General features: G+C 38.0%; 1 protein-coding gene across 4 annotated transcripts in view; it reads left to right on the forward strand.

Annotated features, from left to right (window-relative positions):
• LOC140917720 (ubiquitin carboxyl-terminal hydrolase 12) overlaps positions 1 to 22509 on the forward strand; it is a 39415-nt gene extending 16906 nt beyond the window's left edge. For 2 of the 4 annotated variants that reach the window (XM_073361100.2, XM_073361098.2), the window contains 7 exons: positions 4011 to 4224; positions 5333 to 5559; positions 6901 to 6977; positions 7985 to 8068; positions 11166 to 11363; positions 13931 to 14009; positions 20135 to 22509. In XM_073361100.2, the coding sequence (XP_073217201.1) occupies positions 4011 to 4224; positions 5333 to 5559; positions 6901 to 6977; positions 7985 to 8068; positions 11166 to 11363; positions 13931 to 14009; positions 20135 to 20236 (981 nt within the window). In that variant the 3' untranslated portion in view covers positions 20237 to 22509. Of the gene's footprint in view, positions 1 to 4010; positions 4225 to 5332; positions 5560 to 6900; positions 6978 to 7984; positions 8069 to 11165; positions 11364 to 13930; positions 14010 to 17015; positions 17081 to 19412; positions 19537 to 20134 lie in introns of all 4 variants that reach the window. The other 2 variants (XR_012160960.1, XM_073361101.2) reach the window with 2 other exon arrangements.
• The last annotated feature ends 247 nt before the right edge of the window (positions 22510 to 22756 follow it).

The following is a 22756-nucleotide window of genomic DNA, read 5'->3' on the forward strand; positions in this document are numbered from 1 at the left end:
GGTTTTGAGATTTGTATCATAATGGGAAAATATGGAAGGCATGTTCTGTTGTAGCATATATACCAAAGTGATAAATAGTTTGAAGAAGAAAAAATTGCCTTCTAAAAGTAGAGAAAAATCCTTTTACCGGCCACATGCAATATTCAAAAGGACAAAATATGTTTCCTTCGATAATTTTTTTGGATTTTTACTTCTCTGTCAAAAATTCCTTCCCCACTACCTCATGTTTTTTCCTCTGCTTGTTCTCAACCCTCTTGGTAAAGTGTGAAAGCAGCTGGAGCACCTAAAAGGGTTTGCAGAACAGGTTTTGACCTCTGCAGATTTTAATCTATTGTGAAACTGTAACATTTTCAATTTTAAGAGGCTGCTATCCTCAAAGTGCCATCTGTTGGGAATTCTCTGTAAATGGGTAATTTAAAATTATTTTAAATTAATTAGATAGCGTTTGAGCTAAATATTTTGTTTTAAGCAAGATTTGTTAACTGAATGAATCATGTGTTTTGATTTTTTAAAAAAATTAGTTAAAAGTAATTTCATGTTATTTACTGGCCTGAATCCTCTAGTCATTTTTTGTGGATATACAATGACATTTTCCTGTTCAAAAAACACAAACAACTTTCCTATTGCTGTGTGGGCTCATATAGGGGAAATTGACTGTCTAGTCAGTTTCACTGTTGCTTCTTTATAAAGAGCTGTTACACAACATGAACAAACTGAAAAGGATATTTTATTTAAAATTGTATAGTATAAATGTTATAATTGTAATGTTTATTTCGGAAAGTGGTCTTTGTAATACAAATGAGGGCAAGGTCAGTAGCTGGGTTCTTCAGTACACTTGAGGTGATATCTTGGCCATCTTGAAGTCAGTAGAAGTTTTGCTATGGATTTCAATGAGGCCAGGACTTCACTGTTGGTGTTTTTATTACTTTTGGCCTTGAGATTCTAATACCAGCTCTTTGAGGTATGTGCTTTTTTGTGCTTATAAAGTACCTAACACACTTTTGGATGCAACACAGTTAATCACACCAGAGTTGTATACGCAGGACCTATTAATTCCACACGTTGTGACCTGATTCTTCTGTGTGTACCGTCAAAAATCACTTTAACCTTTTTGCTGCCATATCACAGCATAAACACTCTAACCCAGAAATTAGCAATGCTGAAAGAACTGGAGGTTAGTAATGGACAGCAAGTCCACTATTAACATCCTGTTCTTTCAGTATAGCTAATTTCTAGGATCCTGCCTGCCATTAAATATGTTTTGGGGATTTTCCCCCCAAATATATGAGCTAATATTCTTCCAAAAGATTTTCATTTTTCTTTTCTGCAAGCGTTTCTAATCTTTCCAGGTACCCTTGCATTATTTCTCTGTCATCATTGGTGTTGCCAAAACTTGCCAATTTTGTATCATCTACAGATTTCATGAATGTGCTGATTATTCAGTCTTATAGGTTATTAATAAAGAGATGGACTAAGAATAAACATAAATTAAATGTTTGTTCAGCTTGTGTATTTATTTTGATCATGTAACTAACAATTTTGAACCATTGTTTCTCATTTCATGTACCATGTAAAGTGATGTGAATGCAACTGTAACGATGATAAGGCTGTAACCTTTTGAGTTGCATAGATTAAATTTTAAATTTCTCTCAGCCAGAAAATTGACTATTAACTTGCAGTTGTTCTGCTACAGTAATTATACAAAATTCTGGTGTACACTGTAGCCATATTCCCAGAGTACCACTTAATGTGATTATCAGTATTCTACAATTGGTTTTTTTGTATGTTAATTATGTTTGTTTAAAATATTTCACCCAGAATGCTCTTGAGATGCAGAGCTCATTTACAAGAATATCCTCGGGACAGGCAGACCTGAAATCATTGTTACTCAAAAAAGCCAAACAAACAATGTTATGTAATCCAGTTATTATAAAATAAATTGCACAGATGACTATAAACAGAAGGAACCAAACCACCCAAAATGAACTATTTCATGTCATTGTATAAAAGCATCTAACTTTTCACTGTTTTAAGTGTTTCTCCTTGTTAAGCAATCTGGGACACATCGCCTCTAGACATTACATACCATCAGCCCTGTCCTCTAATGACACAGCCTTCAGATATGGCAGATGTAAAACAGCTGCTCTTAGATATCTCTGCATCATGTGTTTTTGCCAATATTTCATTGTAAACAGGAAATACTTAATGTGTTACTTTTTGTCTCAAAAGGCATATTGGTATCTGACACAGGCAAACATAAAATCTGAATCCACCTATTGTGACCTTGTTACAATACTGTAATAGAACTGATCACAAGGGATACAGTGATGCTACCAGTTACCATCCTGTCATTTTGCTCCTTATGTCCACATTATGGGCTTAGGTGCCACTGAGAGACCTATCAGTGACTGCAGCTTCAGGCCTGTGCAGGACTAATAACCATGCTGTCACTCGCTAGTTTTACCTGCCTGTGGCAAACCCTGGAATAGCCTTCTCTTAGCGGACATTCATTGGATTATCCCCCATACACATAGCCCTCCCCTCAATAAAATTAACTATGGTGGTTGCTTGTGAAATAAAATAGAATTTTAATACTAACTAAATTACCACCAGAAAAAAACTTGTAGATAAGATAGCTGCTTTGATCCAGATCCTTGGTAAGTTTGATAAAGGTATTATATTAACATAGTTACATAAGAAATGAGAGAAAGCAATACTGCTTCAGCACCCATAATGGAGAATCTGTTCCACCCAGCTGCTGCTCTTGTCAATCATGCCACCTTTAAATTGGTGTGTGTTAAGATCCAGATGAAACTCTGCTAGTATTAGTTCAATCCCCTGAAATATAGGATAATCTTTTGACCTTTAGGTCATATAATCAATGCTAAAATTTCCCATTTGATCCACAGCACATACTCATTATTCATTAATATGTACCATTCTTGATCATTGTTTTCTAAAAGCTGTAAGATGCTTGGCCTAATTTACCCAGATACTGTAATTCTGGTCTATTTTAGAGAGGGTCTTTGATAAAGCATTGTGGTAATTGAAACTTTGTTTGAGAAAATTTACTTACACACTATCTGGGCTTCCAAGATTGAAACCAGTTTGATCTAATGTTTACTTTCAATTACTCCCATCCGATGGGAATTATGGCCAAGATTTGAAACAATGACTAGTGACTCTGTTGCCTTAGCTTTTGCATGTCTAAATTGAGCCACTTTGGAAGGGCTTCTGAAAATGAAGCCCCTTCAAGGTTCATCAAGTTCTGTCCCAAAAGTCACTTTTAAAAATATCTTGACTGATGAACCTTTGTATAGTTTTCATTTAAAACTCTCCTGCGGTTGTAAAGAATGCAAATTCAGTAAGTATCCTTTCAGTGTTTCCTTTTACTTTTTTCTATTAGTAAGATGTTCCTAGTACTATGAATGTTCCTCACTATAACTATTGAGGATACCTGCTCATAACAGTAAAAAGTTTTTTTAGAAGGCCCTTGGTAACATCTTCCATAAAAATAGGCTTCCTCTCTACTTAACATGGATATTTAATTAGAAAGGTCATTAGTCTGTTTCTTTGCCAGAATTACAAATGTGAGTTATCAATACCTTTGCAATAAGTGATTGCTCAGAACACCAAAATTTGGATGGGTCTATCATGCTAAAAATCTTATGCAGAAAACCTTACTTTATTATATAACTATAGACAAAATTTTAAAAATCTCATTTTTCACACTTTGTGTTGCAGTTTGCTATGTTCAGACAAAGAAATTGTCATGATCTGTCGTTCACGTTTTGGTTCTCATGCTGCTGTGATTTAGGTTTCCAGCATTTCAGATGGAATGTCTCAGTTAGAAAAGTAGTTATGAAGTTTTTTAATTTCATAAAAATATTTCTCTCCATATTAGTTTTTGTACCCCTCTGTTGTTTGTCCTTAGCTTCCCCAGTCTCTCTTTGTTAGTTTCTTTTTAACAGATGTAATAATGGAAATATTTCTTGTTCTGTTTTAACCAGTTTGGCAATACCTGCTACTGCAACTCAGTCCTACAGGCACTTTATTTTTGTCGTCCGTTTCGGGAAAAAGTTTTGGCATACAAGGTCCAGCCCCGGAAGAAGGAAAGCCTCCTTACGTGCCTCTCTGATCTCTTCAACAGCATTGCCACACAAAAGAAGAAGGTGGGGGTCATCCCACCCAAGAAATTTATTTCCCGGTTGAGGAAAGAAAATGGTAAATTAATAACTGAAGTACCTGATCAAATTTCAATATTAGGATATTAGGCTGCTCATTTTTAAGTAACCTGAGCTCTTTTCAAGTGTATCTAGGGACTGACATTTAGCAAGTTTTACTAACTGGATTTTAAAAGGTTCATGCCCCAATTTATGTGGTACGAATTTTCACCACTTGTGTAGTATAAAGAGTGTGTAGATGGTCCCTGTAAAGTATCTTTATTTTAGGTGGGTTTTCCATCTGATTTAGTGATTCCATCCTGATGTCGGCCAATCACACAGCGGGTAGGGAGCTTTTGATGCCCTGGCTATTCTGTGCTAGTATAATGCCAGTATAGAGATCTGTAACAAGCCATTACAACTTAGAGCATCACTGGCAATGCTTTAAGTTGTACAATGAACTGGGTACACACATAGAGAGGGCCAGATTAGGGAAGCTCAGCGGTGGCTTAAAGTCACTCTCGCCCTCTTTCTCTGCTGTATTCAGGGCAAGAAAAAAGTAATAGGTAATCAGTTTCTCTCTTTGTATTGGGAATCCAGTAGTTATTTCCCAGGACTAGTTGTGAAGAGCCTTTGTGCATGTTAATTTACAATCTCTGATTTGGCTTGAAAAGATATCATTGATTTACTGTTATAGGATTTTTTTCATTTTCCTCATGAGGTAAGATATTGGACTTCATGTACCAGTGGTCCCTTGCAGCACATCTGAACTTACTCATCTTACCCTCACTCCCCAAAACAATCTACGAAGCCAATTTTACATGTTTGCCAGGCCAGCCGCCCTTAACTTAAGGAGCTTAATTAATTTTTAGAAGGCTGCCTTCTAAAAGAGAGAGTAACCTGAAGTCCAAAACATCTGTTGCTAGAACTACATAAAACTACATAATTACAGCTCTGTTCTGTATAGCATCTTTAACATAGTGTATACTGAAATGATTTAGAGAGTTAAATACTGTTAACTAATAGCAGTGGCTAAAAGAATGTAAAAATTATAGAAAAGAACATGCAGTGCTTCACAAGAGCAGAGTGGCCTTATAAAGTTTGTGCTTAACAATAGCATTGTTGTTATGCTCTTTTATTCTTCCCAATCTTTTCTGTTTCCTTTCCAGAGTTATTTGATAATTATATGCAGCAAGATGCACATGAATTCCTAAACTACCTACTAAACACTATTGCTGACTTACTACAAGAAGAGAAAAAACAGGAGAAACAGAATGGCAAACTCCAGAATGGCAGTATTGAGAGTGAGGAAGGAGACAAGACTGATCTGACATGGGTCCATGAAATCTTCCAGGGAACACTAACCAACGAAACCAGATGTCTTAACTGTGAAGCTGTATGTTGAAAAACAAAACATCTCTTTATTTGATTTTAAAAGGCACTGGACCATTTTCCCTAGTTCTAAACAAATTTTTTCATTTATTAGGGTAGATGAAATTGAACATTTTCTGATTAAAAATTGAACCTAACCTATTTTATGACTGTATCAGCTGTCCATTCAAACTAATGCTCATGAAGGTATGTTCCTTAGTAAAAATGCAGGGTCCTTTCCTTCCCTCTCCCCATTTCCACCAAAGCAGTTTGCACCTGGCTGATATGAGCCGCCTTTTTGTCCTGTTGTAATTTCTTGTGACGGTCATAGTGTATGTTGTGTTTCCACAAGAGTTACTCACCGTTTACTTACAATAGTTAAATTTGCAATGGTGTTGTAACCATGTTGGTGTCAGGATGTTAGAGGCTCGGTAGGTGAGGTAATATCTTTTATTGGACCAACTTCTGTTGGTGAGAGAGAGAAGCTTTTGAGCTACACAAACCTCTTCTTCAAGTCTGGGAAAGGTACTCATGAATTTGTGTTTTAACCACGTGTTTTCAAGTCAAAAGATTACATTTCTTGTTTTTAATCCATAATTACTGTGTTGAGAATGAAGGAGGGAGCAGAAAGACTGAAACTGAAAGAACCACTTTTGGGCTGGGAATTTGTACTTAGTCATGTAATCATTGGTTTAACAGTATTTCAAACATGAAAGCCCCATTGGGAGGAAAAGAAAAATTAGTATAATATTGGATAGCAACATTTTTTCAAATAGCTCCAAATACTAGTCAGCATTTTAAATCTAAATTATTGTTATGCTCTAAAAAGGGACTTCTAAAAAATGGCACCAAATGGGGCTCTTTCTGAGGGATTTTGAGACTAAATGTGATTGGCTCACAAGTCAAAAGATTGTTTTCCTAATGGCCAGGCCTTATCACTCACCCCAGCATCTGAAAATCCAGCTCTTTCTGTCTCTCATATCCTGAAGAGTGAAATATGGCAGATAATTGTATTGCTGTACAAAGTAGAATAGAATCCATTTAAAGCCTGTCTAGCTGTCTGAGTGCCGTCAGTGGCAAAAACTTGGTTTTTCAGTAAAATAGGCAGATATGACTTGCAGGCACACGGGGAAGTTGTTGTACAAGGAGGTTCTTTTTTTACATAGTCTCTTTTTGGACTGTAACTACACTTCAGATTGTTACAGTATTTCTTGAGTAGTGCAGGAAAGGGCCTCTTACTGCATTTATACATTCGTCAAATTCTGAAGCTTCCTACTTGCAATCACATCTGTACCATTTCAGGGACTTGAAGCAATTCTAAACCTGCCAGATTCCAAGCCGCAATGAAGTATTTATTTTTTTTAAGGTTAGTAGCAAAGATGAGGACTTCCTGGACCTATCGGTTGATGTGGAACAAAATACATCAATTACACACTGCCTAAGGTAAATGAAAAGGAATCTGGTTGAAAGAAACACATCTGCACACATTCTGAATGGAGTGGCTACTTGGGTATTCAGTTGTGCAGCAGTTTAGGACCCAAGCTTACCGTAAACTAATAAATTCTGCTCAAGATCCTGTTATACAGAAAGTCTACCAAAACTATAAGAATTATCCATTTAATTGTGTCTTCTAAGGCTGTTAATGCTACGTCATGTGTTCAGAGTTTCTCAAAACTAAGTATTGCTGTTTGTTTTCAAAACATTTTTACTTTGTCATCCTGCTGCTGCATTTTGCTGAAATGCTCCTGCTCTTTGCCAAAGAATGCTTGAGCTTCTGAGGGCAGGCAACAGGGCATTCTTGTTGAACAGCTCTCTGCTTTAGAATTCACTCTCTGATAGCCTGTCAAAGCCCAAGCTTATCAAACCAGCACTTTGCAAGATGCATCCATTGGACCCAGCTTTTTAATAGCTGCTAATGGCACTAATGATGAGTGAGTTGGGGGGTGCTTATGTGCTTTTGTGGGCAAAATTATGGCCAGAGTTAATGAGTTTTAATTTTTGTACATGTCCCCAAATATCACACAATAGGTGTGAACTAGATAATTGTACAACCAAAACCCATGACAGCCTATATACTGCTGTGTACTCTACTTCTCGGTCTGACTGATGATCAGATACTGGCCAGTTCATGTTCTGAAGGGAGCCATATCCAAATTTCTTTGGCTGGAATCTTAGATCCCACAACATGAGACTGGGACAAGTTTATGCTCAAGTTTATTTATGCTCAAATAAATTGGTTAGTCTCTAAGGTGCCACAAGTACTCCTTTTCTTTTTGCGAATACAGACTAACACGGCTGTTACTCTGAAATTTGTTTAAGAGAGAAATCTTCATCTGGGGTATATTTCTTTTCTGTGATAGCAGCAGGATAGTAAAGTGTTAAGTAGAGGTTTTGACTAAGGTTCCCACGTGTTTGTAATTCATTTTTTTTTTTGCTCTCAACTTCCACAGGGGGTTCAGTAATACTGAGACTTTATGCAGTGAATATAAATATTACTGTGAGCAGTGTCGCAGTAAACAGGAAGCACAGAAGAGGTAAGGTTAGGATATGCTGGAAAATGTTAATGTTCTCTCTTGGTGGGGACATATGTTAGTGTAAATTTTAGAGCTGTTGATTAATCACAGTTAACTCACGTGATTAACTCAAAAAAATGAATTGCGATTTAAAAAATTAATCACAATCGTACTGTTAAACAATAGAATACCAATTGAAATTTATTAAATATTTTTGGATGTTTTTCTCATTTTTAAATATATTGATTTCTATTACAACACAGCATACAAAGTGAACAGTGCTCACTTTATATTATTTTGATTACAAATATTTGCACTGTAAAAATGATATACAAAAGAAATCGTATTTTTCAGTTCACCTCATACAAGTACTGAAGTGCAATCTCTTTATCGTGAAAGTGTAACTTACAAAAGTAGATTATTTTTTTGTTATATAACTGCACTCAAAAACAAAACAGTGTAAAACTTTAGAGCCTACATATCCACTCAGTCCTACTTCTTGTTCAGCCAATCACTAAAAAAACCAAATTTGTTTACATTTATGGGGGATACTGCTGCCTGCTTCTTATTTACCTGACGGTGAGAACAGGCAAATTTTTGCATGGCATTGCACTTTTGTAGCAGGTGGTTGCAAGGTATTTACGTGCCAGATAATCTAAACATTCGTATGCCCCTTCATGCCTCGGCCACCATTCCAGAGGACATGCTTCCATGCTGATGACGCTCATTAAAAAAAATACATTCATTAAATTTGAATTGAATCAAATTGAATAAAAAATCTGAACTCCTTGAGGGAGAATTGTATGTCTCCTGTTCTGTTTTACCCATATTCTGCCATATATTTCATGTTATAGCAGTCTCGGAAGATGACCCAGCACATGTTCGTCTTAAGAACACTTTCACAGCAGATTTGACAAAACACAAAGAAGGTACCAACGTGTTATTTCTAAAAATAGCTACAGCACTTGACCCAAGGTTTAAGAATCTGAATGCCATCCAAAATATGAGAGAGACAAGGTGTGGAGCATGCTTTCAGAAGTCTTAAAAGATTAACACTCCGATGTGGAAACTACAGAAAATCAACCTTCTACTGGTGACATCTGACTCAGATGATGAAAACGAACGTGCATCAGTCCGCTCTGCTTTGGATCGAGTTATCGAGCAGAACCTGTCATTAGCATGGACACGTCCTCTGGAATGGTGGTTGAAGCATGAAGGGACATAAGAATCTTTAGCGCATCTGGCACGTAAATATCTTGCGATGCTGGCTACAACAGTGCCATGCGAATGCCTGTTCTCACTTTCAAGTGACGTAAACAAGAAGTGGACAGCATTATCTCCTGCAAATTGTCACCAAACTTGTTTGAGTGATTGGCTGAAGTAGGACTGAGTGGACTTGTAGGCGCTAAAGCAGGGGTGGGCAAACTACGGCCTGGGGGCCGCATCTGGCCCTCCAGACATTTTACTCCGGCCCTTGAGCTCTGTTGAGGAGCAGGGTCCGGAGCTTGCCGTGCTCCAGCAGGGGAGCGGGGTTGGGGGCTTGCCTCGTTCCACGCGGCTCCCAGAAGCAGCAGCATGTCCCCACTCCAGCTCCTACGCATAGGGGCAGCCAGGGGGTTCCGCACGCTGCCCCTGCCCTAAGTGCCACCCCCTCAACTCCCATTGGCCAGGAACCACATGGGTTGTTGGTCCAATGGGAGCTGCAGGGGTGGTGCCTGCGGACGGGGCAGCATGCAGAATTGTGCCTCCATGTAGGAGCCAGAGTGGGAACATGCTGCTGCTTCTGGGAGTTGCTTGAGGTAAACACACCCTAGAGCCTGCACCCCTGACCCCCTCCCATGCCCCAACCCGATGCCCCACCCCTGATTTCCCCTCCTGCCCTCCCAAGCCCTCGATCCCAGCCCCGAGCACCCTCCTGCTCCCCCAACCCCTCATCCTCAGCCCCACCCCAGAACCCGCCCCCCATCCCAACCCCAGCCTAGAGACCCCTCCCGCACCCTGAACTTCTCATTTCTGGACACACCTCAGAGACCACACCCCCAACCAGAGCCCTCACCCCCTCCTGCACCCCAAGTCCCAATTTCATGAGCAATCATGGCCCACCATACAATTTCTGTACCCAGATATGGCCCTCGGGCCAAAAAGTTTGCCCACCCTGCTCTAAAGTTTTTGCATGGTTTTATTTTTGAATGCAGTTTTTTGTACATAATTCTACATTTCTAAGCTCAACTTTCATGATAAAAAGATTGCACTATACTACTTGCATAAGGTGAATTCAAAAATACTGTTTCTTTTGTTTTTTTTACAGTGCAAATATTTGTAATCAAAAATAAATATAAAGTGAGCACTGTACACTTTGTACTCTGTGTTGTAATTGAAACCAATATATTTTAAAATGTAGAAAACATCCAAAATATTTAAATAAATGGTATTCTATTATTGTTTAGCAGCGCAATTAATCACGCAATTGCAGTTCTTTTAAATCGTGTGATTAATCGTGTTTAATTTTTTTAATCGCTTGACAGCCCTAGTAAATTTACAATATTAATCCAATGGCAATTCTTTGAAACCACAGAATAACTGACATTCTAGGTGGGGAAATGTCAGGGAAAATATAAATTCGGAGCAGCTCCTACAATCAGAGGAGATCCCAAATGGTCAGTTTCACATTCGTCCCCTAAAGAACTACCAGACATCACTCCTTTTTCCCTGTTAGTTGTAATCAGTTTGATGCCTCCAGAACATTTTCCCCTTCAGCCACAGATGTTGTAGAAAATCTATTTTTTTCATTTCTTAGTTAATAGAAGCCAGGCCTGAAGGACAGAGGTTTATTCCATTTTCCACTTTCCTGATATGATGAAAGCTGATTTGTTCAGCATAGGCAAGCAGCTGTCTTGCATGTGGATGTCAGTTGTGCTATAAATCTTTCCCACTTGTACCAAAATGCTTGTATAAAAAGCAGCTCTTCACAAATCATCTTCATTAAAACTGAATTTACGATTAAACTTTTTTTAATCGTTTAAACACAAATTCTAATTATTTTCTTTTAAAAGGTTTATCTAATGTAAGGAGTATTTTCTAATGTGATGTTTTATGTTTAATATATTTTATGGTCCAGAATGAGAGTGAAGAAGTTGCCCATGATTCTAGCTCTGCACTTAAAAAGGTTCAAATACATGGACCAGCTGCATCGATACACCAAACTCTCCTATCGTGTAGTCTTTCCCTTGGAGCTTCGGCTCTTTAATACTTCAGGAGATGCTACAAACCCTGACAGAATGTATGACCTTGTGGCTGTAGTAGTTCACTGTGGCAGGTATGTCTCCAGTGCTTTCTGAGTTTTACATGAGTTTCCATGAAAACGCATCCGGTGAAGTGAGCTGTAGCCCACGAAAGCTCATGCTCTAATAAATTGGTTAGTCTCTAAGGTGCCACTAGTCCTCCTTTTCTTTTTGCGAATACAGACTAACACGGCTGCTACTCTGAAACCTGATCCATGAAAATTAACTCACCTGGTCATTCATGTACATTTGAATACCGCTGCAGCAGCTGACAATGTAGAACAATCTCAGCAACATCTAAGCTAATTAACTGAAGGAATAAAAAGGTTTTTACATGTTTTTACATTTAAACATTTTTTTGAAAATATTTTCAGCCTATTTTTCTATTCAGTATGCACAGTCTCAGCCTTGTTCTTTTTATATAGCTTTAAAACATGCTAAAGCTTCCAGGAAAGCTAAATGAAATAAAGCAATTCTTGGAATAATAAAGTTCTCAAAATAGAATCAGTTTGTATGTTGTGACTTGCTAGATCATTACATTTTTTTTAAAAATGCTGGTGCCACCAAGTGGTTAGATTGCATACTGCTTTTTAAATCAGCTGCACAGGTTTGATCCAGCATGATTAAAACCGAATTAAAATAATTGAAAAACAAATATTTTTTATAAAAAACTTGATGCAAATAGAAAAGCCATTGCAAACACTGCATTATGTAAGAAAAGATAAAATGTTACTCACAGAAGTCAAAAATGGGATATGTTTACACTATGTTGAGACTGTACTAGCATGGCTAGGCCAGGATAGCCCTGTAGAGTAGACACAGCCTACACCAACAGAAGAGGTTTTTCTGTTGGTGTAGGGACACCTCTGTGAACAAAGCTAGCTACATCAAAAGAAGACTATTTGGGTCAACATAACTGTGTGTATGCTGGGGGTTATGTCAGTATAGATATGTCGGTTGAGGTATGTTTTTTTACAACCCTGAAGCTATGCTGATATTATGCTTCAGATTAGACCAGGCTTTAGAATGGGATGGTCGGGGATTATGTGTTCTTTGTTTTTTTGGAGTGGGGGGTAAATCTTAACTAGTTGGAAATCTAGCATAAGGTCTATAGAATATTTCCAAAGGATCAGTGTCGAAATTAGAGAGCCAGCAAAACCAAACACATGCCGGTATCTGTTGAATTATTTATGCTGTCTATGCTGTACATGGTTCTGAGATTGTGATATAGTTCTGAAATACATTTTCATACAACATATTGATGATGTAAAAAAAAAGGGTCCTATCCTGCAAACTTTCTCTTGTGAGTCTGCAAGGCTAGTTCCTAGGTTTGCTATCTGTGACACACATTCCAATAAGCATAAATACAGCTTTCAGTAATGATATATAGAAATGGCGGTTAGTGTGACTTTGCCTTATTGAAGGGGTCACCAGTTGTGCTCTAGAGCTGCTGTTTTGTAAACACTGGCTTTTTTTAGCAGTTCCACAGCTCCATTGTAAACTTGTATCAGGCTGGAACTTAACATATCAGGATAGACCAGGTACAAATTTATTTTCTATATATTTTAGATTTTTTAAAACATCTGTTTAAAATATTTTGCTTTGATAACTTCACTTTAATTTACACATTCATTCTAAAGCAGAAATTGTTAATCCAGTAAGTTCATAACACTGAATGGGGCTACAGAATCACTTTCCCGATACACAGTAAAGTCCTTTAAAAAAGCTGTTATTTTATGTTTTGTGTTGTTCAGATCCTAAATTAAACACAAAATAAAGCCAGAAAAAGTGAGAATTTAGTTTCTTGTTTTATCCTTAACTTGCTCCCTCACTGTCTGAGGTCAGCAGTTGGTGGCTTACCTAGTGCTAATGTATATTATTACACTCCAAAAATTCCTTGTCCCAATCTACTTCCTTTGCAACCCTTACCCATCTGATCTGGCTCTGGTCCCCGCTGCATTCGGATCTGGCAGCTTCCTCCACCACACTTCCAACAGGAGAGTACTGAGAGCACACACGAGAGGGTCTCTCTGCACTCGGTTCTGGTGATAGTGCCACAACAGCAGGAAGCAGCAATGGCACAGAAAGTCTAGCTGAGTGCCTGCAGCTCTGGTCTGAAGCATGCTCAGCACAGATGGAATCTTCAGAGACTGCAGCTGTCAAACTCTAACAGGTCTCTAACCAGCACAAACTAAGATTTTTTTCCCCCAAAGGTTTGTAACTTGGCTGATGTGGGCATTTTTTCATGAGAATCGCAAACGGCACATTCCTGTTTCTAAATATCAAATCCTTGCTCCAGAGCAGAGACCCTAAAGCTTCTCACCCAAACCATTGTATGGAACCATTTTTGGTGAAATTTTATTTTCTTTATTTTTAAGTAAATCTGAGGTAGATACCCAGCGTGTTAAGGTTTTGGCAAACTGTTAAGGTTGGGCAAAGTTATAGGCAATTGAAAAGAAGGTCTTACACTGGAAAGTATTGGTGAACCTTAACCATAGGTGACACTATCAGCTCCACCTATAATAGCTTGAGTTATTTACAAATGTTTCGTTTTTCATATGTAGGCATCAGTGTAATAAATCTTTGACATTTTTCCTGACAGCGGTCCAAACCGTGGACATTATATCACCATAGTGAAGAGCCATGGCTTTTGGTTGCTGTTTGACGACGACATTGTAGAGGTAGGTATACAGATTGCTTTTATGTTGTGAAAACAATATGGACAGTACCATTTTCCAGCTATGTGCAGGGATCCTATTTCAGTATCTAGGAATTCATTTTGCATCCATGAAAGATTTGTAACAAAATCTGTGTATGGGGCATCCTCGTCAAGTTCTGAGCAGATTTGTGTATATATAATTGACTTGTAGAACCGTGCTCAACTGAGGGGCTGCATTAGTCACTTGACAGAAGACTGAGGATGACATCTATTTGGTACAACCACAACTGTCCTGTTAAGAATGTAAAACACCAGGGTATTTTTTCCCATATCTCAGGCTCGCTCTTGAGACCAGTTTGCTATCTAGAGTCAACGGCTTGATCCTAAATATTTCTGATGGCTGTACCTCAACACTAAATTCAACACCCATTCATCTTCTTTTGTAGGTTAAGAGTATGTAAAAAGAAGGATTCTTGATTTTTGCTGCAGACAGGTAGCAAGAACTGTGGAAAGAGTTAGAAAATCAGAGACTTGTGATCACATGGGTAGTTAGATACTGAAAATATCCATAGGATTTTTGATCTTTAGCAGAGTATTTAGATATACTTTAGCTAAAATAAACTTATTTTATACTCCACAAAATATTTGCCTATAAATGTTTTGCATATGTATCTAAAATATATACACACATGTGGTAGCATTTTGTTGCATATCCCATTGAGCTGTATTGTAAAAACATGAAGGTTTATCTCTTGGCCTTTTTAGATCACTCCTTAAAATAAGTCCAAACTCTGATTAGTAGTAGCACTGAGGTAATCCCTTTAAAAACATGTATGGTTTTTAAAGAGGCCATAAAATAGCCATGTTATTATATATTCTTAGTCAACGTCTTCCATGTCAGATTTGCTCATTTTATGGGCCAAAGCAAAATTTCTCTGTCTGAAAACACTGATGGCAACTGTACTGAACCATGAGTAAGAACAGAATACAATTTAATCTCTTGCATGTGTGCTGGCTTGGTCTAGAAGACACACAGAGTAGATTTGTCTCCTCCAAAGATGCCAGATTTTCATTTACTTTTCTTACCTGAGTCATGCTTTAAAGTAACCTGAAATTTTATTGTTTACCTCATAATCTCACTGATCTGAAAATAGTATAGTCTGTGTGAGTTGTTTCTCTCTTGAATCTTCACTGTGCTCCTCAGGATTGGGAATACAGAATGTAGCTCTTGTAAAGCTGGAGATTCAGCAGTTGAAAAATCCCCTGGCAAGTGGGAAGCCTTCCCATATTAGGGGGAGGAGAGTGGCGGCTGCAGGGCAGGGGATTTTGTCATCAGTTTCTGCAGGATGAGAGTTTTCATTTAAAACAAGTTTCTATCCCATATGTTCTGAAAGTCACAGTTGAAAAATTAGGGATGGAAATGTTTGGCATAAGTAAGGTCCAGGCATGAAAGTCCTGTTGAAGTCCAGTCCCACTGGGAAGAGTGTAGAATATTCCTACCAAGAAACTCCACTCAATGACTGTCTTTCATATCTGCTTCTAACTGATAGGTGCCTGCTAAACTTGAAACTCCCCTCCCACCCTCCTCTGCCAGAAAAGCAATGTCTCTCCTGTCCATTCCCCATCTGTGCCCTCCAACCCCAGATTCAGCAACCCTGCCCCGAATAATGTGTTTTTGGGAATCATCCTGACTACTGTAATGATTAGTGAGATGGGGTGACCTACACTGCAGCAGGAACAGGGTCTGTCTGCAGCTCTGCCTGTCCCGTTTACTTTTGTGAGTCCTCTGTTCCTGTAAAAAGCTTTGCTCCTTGCTGCTGCTGCTCTAGCTTGTCCAAGAAACTACAGAGTGAAATTGAAATCATTGTCAGTTTCATTGCTCCCCACAAGATTTTGATTTGTGGCTCTGAAACTGACCATTTTGGTTTCCCGTCATGTTGCTGCTGCTTAGCATCGCAGAGAAACTGCAGGAAACTCAATACTTCATCAGGTCAAATTCAGAAAGATATGTTCACAATCATGAGGCATGAAAAAGTAATTTATAAAAATAAAGCTTAGATTCTGCAGAAGTAGCAGGCATAGACCTTATTATTTGCCAGGGGAAGTCCCTGCACACCAGGGACAAGTGGGCAAGTAGACTTTTCAAGCCCTGGAGATTTAACCTGCTAAGTATGAAACACATATAAAGTGAAGAAAGTTGTCTTCCTGAGTCTGCTAACAGATAACTCCAAAGCCTCTGTGCATGCTTTGCCAAGTTGTAAAAGAGCAGAGGATAAATCTTTTTGTCTCTATTGGTTTCATAATGTAAGACTTCAAAAAGCTTTGTCACCTTTTTATTATAAATGCTATGATTTTTTGGATCTGAAATGTACATTGGAAGCAGCTTACTCTTCTTTTACTAGTCTGAAGATTAGCTAAATGCAATAAAAGTGAAAGAGTCATGTTTTATTTTTGCTTGGGTGAAGGTTCAAGTTTCAAGTAAAATATCAGGTAAATGAAAGTTATTTAGGTAAAAGTGTATTATTACAGTATATGTGAAAACCTGTCACATGTCAAATACCAAAGGCAAATGACTTCAAATAGAATAATATACAAAGCCAAATTACTTGAAAGCAATATGGGTAAATGCACTTTTCTATGCTATTAGCTTGGCAAGCTGTCACATTGTAGCAACCAAAAGTGATGCAGCACAGTGTAAATGTCTATATGGAATAGAGGGGAGAGTGTCTATCCACATTCGTTCCCCCAAATTATGAGGAAAGATGAAAAGAACAAATTTGTAGCATAGCTAATAGTTACTCGGGAGAGCAATAACTCTTACTATTATTTGAGAGTTGTAAATGCTGTGGAGGGAAAGGTATTGTTTTGGGTGGACCAGAAAATGATAAAAGAAAATTTAGGTTCAATAGCAAAGCAAAAAAAAAAAAAAACAAACAAAAAAACCCTTAATATCAGGTTAGTTAAGATGTAGAACAGTCTCCCAAAGAGAATTGGTGGAAACATCAACTGATTGTTACTTTAAAACTAGGCTGGACAAAACTCTTGAGTATATTGGTGGAAAACAATCCTGCTATGGAAGGGGGAGGAGACAAGGTAATCAAATAGTTATTTTCTGTTTCTAATTTGTTAATCTGTGAATGTGGAAATGAGTTAGGATATATAGCTATGCTATCAAAGAATTTAAAAATATTTGTGGGATAAGTGAATCTATAAGAATATTTCCAGGTTATATTCAAAATGCTAGATAGTGGAAATAGACTTGATTTCATGGTAAACTAGTTCTTATTTAAGTTAAATTAACAGCAGAGAATGTTTGCAGAGCTGCCAAATAATTATATTAAGTCTGTTGGTGAATATGCTTTTGTGAGTATTTTTTCTTTTAGAATGACTGATCTTTCTTTCCTGAATATTCATATACAAGGCTTTCTGGGAAAAGAACTTTGGAAAAATACGCTTATTTGTCCCGTATACTTCTCCCCAGAACTTCAGAGCATTTTGAAACGCATGCATTTGAGGAATTTGGATTTTCAGACGACATAATGCATGTCTTGTTTCAAATCATATCTTTTGTAATTCCATTTTGTGTTCGTTGCATCTTTCTTGCAACTTACCAAGTGTGTATTGCCCCAGGCTCATAAGGTGGGTGGGGAAAAAGAAAAGTACTGGCCTAATCAAGTAGGTAATGTACATTCTCTTCAAAATTGAGTGCACCTACAGGCAGCTTTCATTTTTATGACTAGTGCTTTCACAGTAGACCACCAGAACAGTTGCTGAAGTTGCTGGATCTGTGCAGGCAATATTCAGAGAACCAATTTGTTCCTCATGCACATAAACATACTAAGGAACAAATTGGTGGTTCTTTGGGTATCAACTGTATAAATTCACATGCTTGGTTCAGCCTGTGCACTTTGCATTTTCTTAACTGGAAACTTCTAGAAAGCTTTGGTGGTTGGAGCTGCAGGCAAGTTCCCTTGTGGTACTGATCATTCAGCCTGAACATTATATATGGAGCTACAGTGCTATACTCTAGTTCCTGATGGATGTCTAATTGGAGTCCCTTTAGATTTCTCCAGCTGCCTTTCTGTTTGCTGTGTTTTAGGTTGTTACTAAACTCTCCTGCTTTTAATTATAGCTAGAATAGTGTAGTTACATCGTTGCAGTTAATTTGTGTGTGAATTGTTTCTCTGTACTGGGCACCTTTTATTTTCATAGGATAGCTGGCAAGGTAACCAGCTTCAAATGATGCCCATTGTAATGTGAAAATGTGCTGAACAGCCCTGCATATGTAATGCTGCCTGTGTCCCACTGAGGTGCACATACTGAAAAATGCCTTTTGTGCTACCTTAACCCTGAGGGCTCAAAAGGACCAGGAATCTCAGCTCTGGATACACCCTTAAAGCAGCTCAGTATGATATTTGAGTTGGCATTGAGCCTTTATTCCTTGCTTAATGCCATGTGGAAGTCTGAATCCCAAGAGACCCCTGATCTGATGAGGGAAATACTCTCTTTGGCCCAAGTACCGTGATGCCTCAGTGCCATTGCTCTCTCCCTCAGAACTGAAGTGTAGAGAAAGGAAAAAAAGAAAAGGCCACTGTTTTTGTCCTGAATATTTGATTCCATATGGATCTGTGAGCTCAGAACCAAGATGTTACCTATTCTGAGAGGCTCCTTCATACCAAGGACTGTACCTCCTGCCTATTCAGTACTAATAGCCATTTTGGTGTTAATGAGGTTCCTTACACAAGTTGTAGCTTGGGGCCTTCCTCTGTGTGTTCAAGCAGAGAATGTTCCCTGTTTCCTCCACCCAAAGTTTCTTCTTTGGACCTAGAATCTTGGTTCTGTGGTATCCCAAGGCCATCTTTGCTGCTGTGTGGGATAGTATTAAAGGTCACCCACCAATTCTTTCCTATTCTTAGTTTCTCTCTGGTTCCCAAATCTTCTATTTTGGGGATAGTAGAGGAGATTACAGCTTCAGTCGCTCTAGACTGATTTCCTCTTGGCTCCCCACCTCAGGCCATCCTCTTATTCTGGTGGATCATGTGACCTAAAGGCATTTTAAAATACTAAAGGAACCATTGTCTGCTTAGCAACAGAGGTCATGAGCATTCATTCCAGTGTTTCAGTTTCTGTACTGGCTCCCCATTGACTGCCAAATCAAATTCAGTCTTACATGGGATTAGCTCTTGCTGCCTGAGACTTCTTTTCCTGACACTGGCCTCTCAGGACAGCTGCATTCCCCTAGAACAATGAAATTATTGACTAATAATGAGAAATGACTCATTCTCAGAAGACGGACCACAACCGCGGAGTTCACACCCACAAGAGATAATGACCATAGGCCTCGCCACTTTGAGAGCAAAATGCAAACTAATTTTTCTGGCTGTGCTTTCCTGCAGTAATTTTCTCTCAATTTTAAATTGTGTAGACAAGAAATGTATTCCTGCCTGAATTGAAAAGAAGCTATTTCCCTGTCTAAATACTCATGAGGTTCTCAACATCACACTGGTCAGCATTGTACTAGATCCCAGGGAGAGCAAGCTCCATTTGTGGTATACTCTTACAGAGTTAATGTGAAAATAGTGATTGTGTGTTACATTATTGATAGGTGATCCAGATTAGTAACCAGTAGTGCAGGAGTTCTCTTCATTTTTGAAGCCCCAGTAACCTCTTGCGAGGTAGCAGTTCATTTAGACTGCCTGTTGAATTTACTAAAAATTTTGTGTGTACTCCTTATTATCTGGTGGAGATATTTTCCTATGTTAATAGCAGACTATTTTTCATCTGCATGCCGGCTGCATGGCTTTGGGTAAGGGAAGTTGGAGACTCCAGTTGGTAGAAAGAGCTGAGGGTGAACGTCAGCTTGAATTTTTAGAGCAGGCCTTCATAGAGCCCTTGTTTGTGCACTGTAGCTTCACAGTGCACTATTTTTTTGATCTGATAGTCTTATCAATTTATCCTGATTTAATCTTCTCCAAATTAAGCAGTTTAATCTATTGAAGAAATGTTTGGTGTATTAATATTGGGTAGCTTTCAGTCAACTTCTTCCATATACTAAACTGAAAATAGTATTTCATTGGGGGAGGGAGGTGTGTGCTCAGTGTTGGTTATTTTGAGTGGGTCTAATCTGAATGTCTTGTTGAATTGCAGAAAATTGATGCCCAGGCCATTGAAGAATTCTATGGGTTAACATCAGACATTTCCAAAAACTCAGAATCCGGATATATCCTCTTCTACCAGTCAAGAGACTAAAACTGAAATGATAAATGTGTACAAATAAAAGAAAAAAGGGATCAAGGTTATGTCCCAAGTAGGACATCAGTGACAGCAGAAACAATTCCTCATCATTGCTGTAGGACCATGAGAGATCCAGCAGGGAGAAGAAAGGTTTACCTCTGCCATTTCTTGGAGGATGAGTGCTGTCTTCTGTAACAAGAAGAGCTTTTGCTCTGATTTTCTTTCTGGGCTTTTTTTTTTTACGTTGCTAGCTTCCAAAATCTGGGTTACCTCTACTTGAAACCTGGCTGCTTATTTGTTCAAGAACTGAAGAAAGGTTTTAAAAGTAGCATTGTGGAATTCTTTACCATTCAGTGTCAGCCTGAGGCTATACCTTGGAGTCTGTCATCGTCGTTTTTCTGTATTTTAGCAGAATGATTTGAATATTCAGTGTCAGCTGAACACATATTTTGAGATATGAGCAGCAGCCAGTTGCTGGATATTTTTGGTGACTCAGACATGCGAAACAGTACAGTGCTAAAACACTGGAAACGTCAAGTCTGTAATTTTTAAAAAGGTAGACACAAAGCTATTTCTGCAGCATTATAAATCCCTCAGTATGTATCATCTTGGTTTTAGATAACACTAATAGCACTCTTTTTTGTATATTTTTAACTTTTACTATCCTATTCCCCCTCCAGAAGATGTAATTTTTTTTCCCACATTTAACCTAATCTGTTGTACTTTTTAATTTTTTAAGCAAAAGTTTGACTCTCAAAGCCACAATGCTGCAAATTCAAGCAAAGAAGCAGTTGAGCTTTTAAAAGTGCATGTCTTGCAACAAGTTGTTATAGAAAGTTTAAAGTTACAGTATTTCTTGGAGCTATTGCATACGCCAAAAGTGCCCTCTTCTGAAACAGGATCTGTTCAGCATTTCATTCAGTATATAGTAAACAGATGCAGGATCGTATCTGCCTATGATAATACACAGAAGCAGCACTAATTGTGAAGAGTTAACCAAGGGAAGCATTATTTACATAACTAATCCAGTTGTTCCTAGTCTTTGAAATTTCCATTAAGGAAGAAAAACAAAAAACAATGGTTAACACACTATCTTGCAAAGAGTTCCTCTTCATCTGGTTGGTTACATTAGTTTTGTCATGTGAATCATTGCCCCTGAAAATGCTCTCTGGTTTGATATGCCACTATAGGCCTTGCTTAACAGGGGACAGGTATATTTGTCTTATGAAGACTGAATTTAAGAAACTGTCCATTACAAATGTATATAGTATAATCTCAAGGATAATTAGAAAGAAAAGATTAAAGGGAATTTATAAGAAATCTCTGAAACCCTTTGTAATTTTCTTTTTGAAAAGTCCTGTTACAGTGCCAAAGCTTGTCATAGCTGGCTCTAAACCAGGAGTGGAAATTGATATTTTCCTTTCTTCATCTTGTTAAATAACACCAAAGCTGTCTTCTACCTTGTTGGTCTTAGTACAGCACTTCGTAGTACGCACTGGTGATTGTTATCTATGAGGACATTTAATTTATGCAATTCTGTGATTTGTATGGGATAAATAGAATATTTTTACCAAAATATTGTCCTCATGAAGACCCATCATATACATGCAGTCCTTTATGGTGGCTGTACTCATTATCTGTTGTTCCCTTTCACAACTGGTAACCTCCTGTTAGCAATTAATTCCTTTATTTTTAAAATGGAAGTTAGTAAATATTAGCATATTCCAATTGGGTACAAGTTCCATCCCCTCCCACCTCTCCTTCTCCAGAAGAAAATGTATGGACAGTCAATTCCTGATTTTTATTATGCAAAGTACTCTCATTTTCAGAGATTTAATCAGTAACAGTAAAATCTTTTTTGTCATCTTGTTGTTCCTACTTGTGTGAAAATTGCTCTTGGTTAGCAGTCCTCTCCCCTTGTTCGCAGAAAAACCCAGAGCCCCTGGATAGTGACACTAACAGAAATCTGTCATCAGTAACTCTTGCAAAAAGGAGAGCGCACTGATTTTAAAAAACAAATCTAAACAGTCGACACAAAAAAGTGATGTAGAACACTATACATGTATTTTGTATATCTGGTGATACATTTTTACAAATAAAATACCTGATTTGAGAGAGAGAATATTGAAAGAATATATACTATAGATTAAAAGAACTGTTAAAAGTGCACTTTTGCTACAGATTTATAAGGAAACTAAATGGGATTAAATTGGAAGAGAATGGTGTGATGTTACTTCTGTATAATTAATGACCCCACCTGTCTCCAATAAAGGTCATGTATGTTCACATGCACATGGCCCAAATGTTTTTCCTTGATTGGTGTGAATATCACTCGAAGACAAAAAATAAAAGTAATTGGTTAGTTTTGTCAAGAGTGAACAGGGCCCCTTTTGTTTTTTCTTCTCTCCATGTTAATTTTCTGAGAATATTTGTTGGTAACTAGTACCCACGAATCTCCAGCTTCGCCCAGTCCTTTAATTGTTAGACTTCATTCACATAGACTGGAAGGGATGACTGTGGAAATGGAAGGGCTAT

The sequence above is a fragment of the Lepidochelys kempii genome, chromosome 9 (genome assembly GCF_965140285.1).
Source record: "Lepidochelys kempii isolate rLepKem1 chromosome 9, rLepKem1.hap1, whole genome shotgun sequence".
NCBI classification, from domain to species: Eukaryota; Metazoa; Chordata; order Testudines; family Cheloniidae; genus Lepidochelys; species Lepidochelys kempii.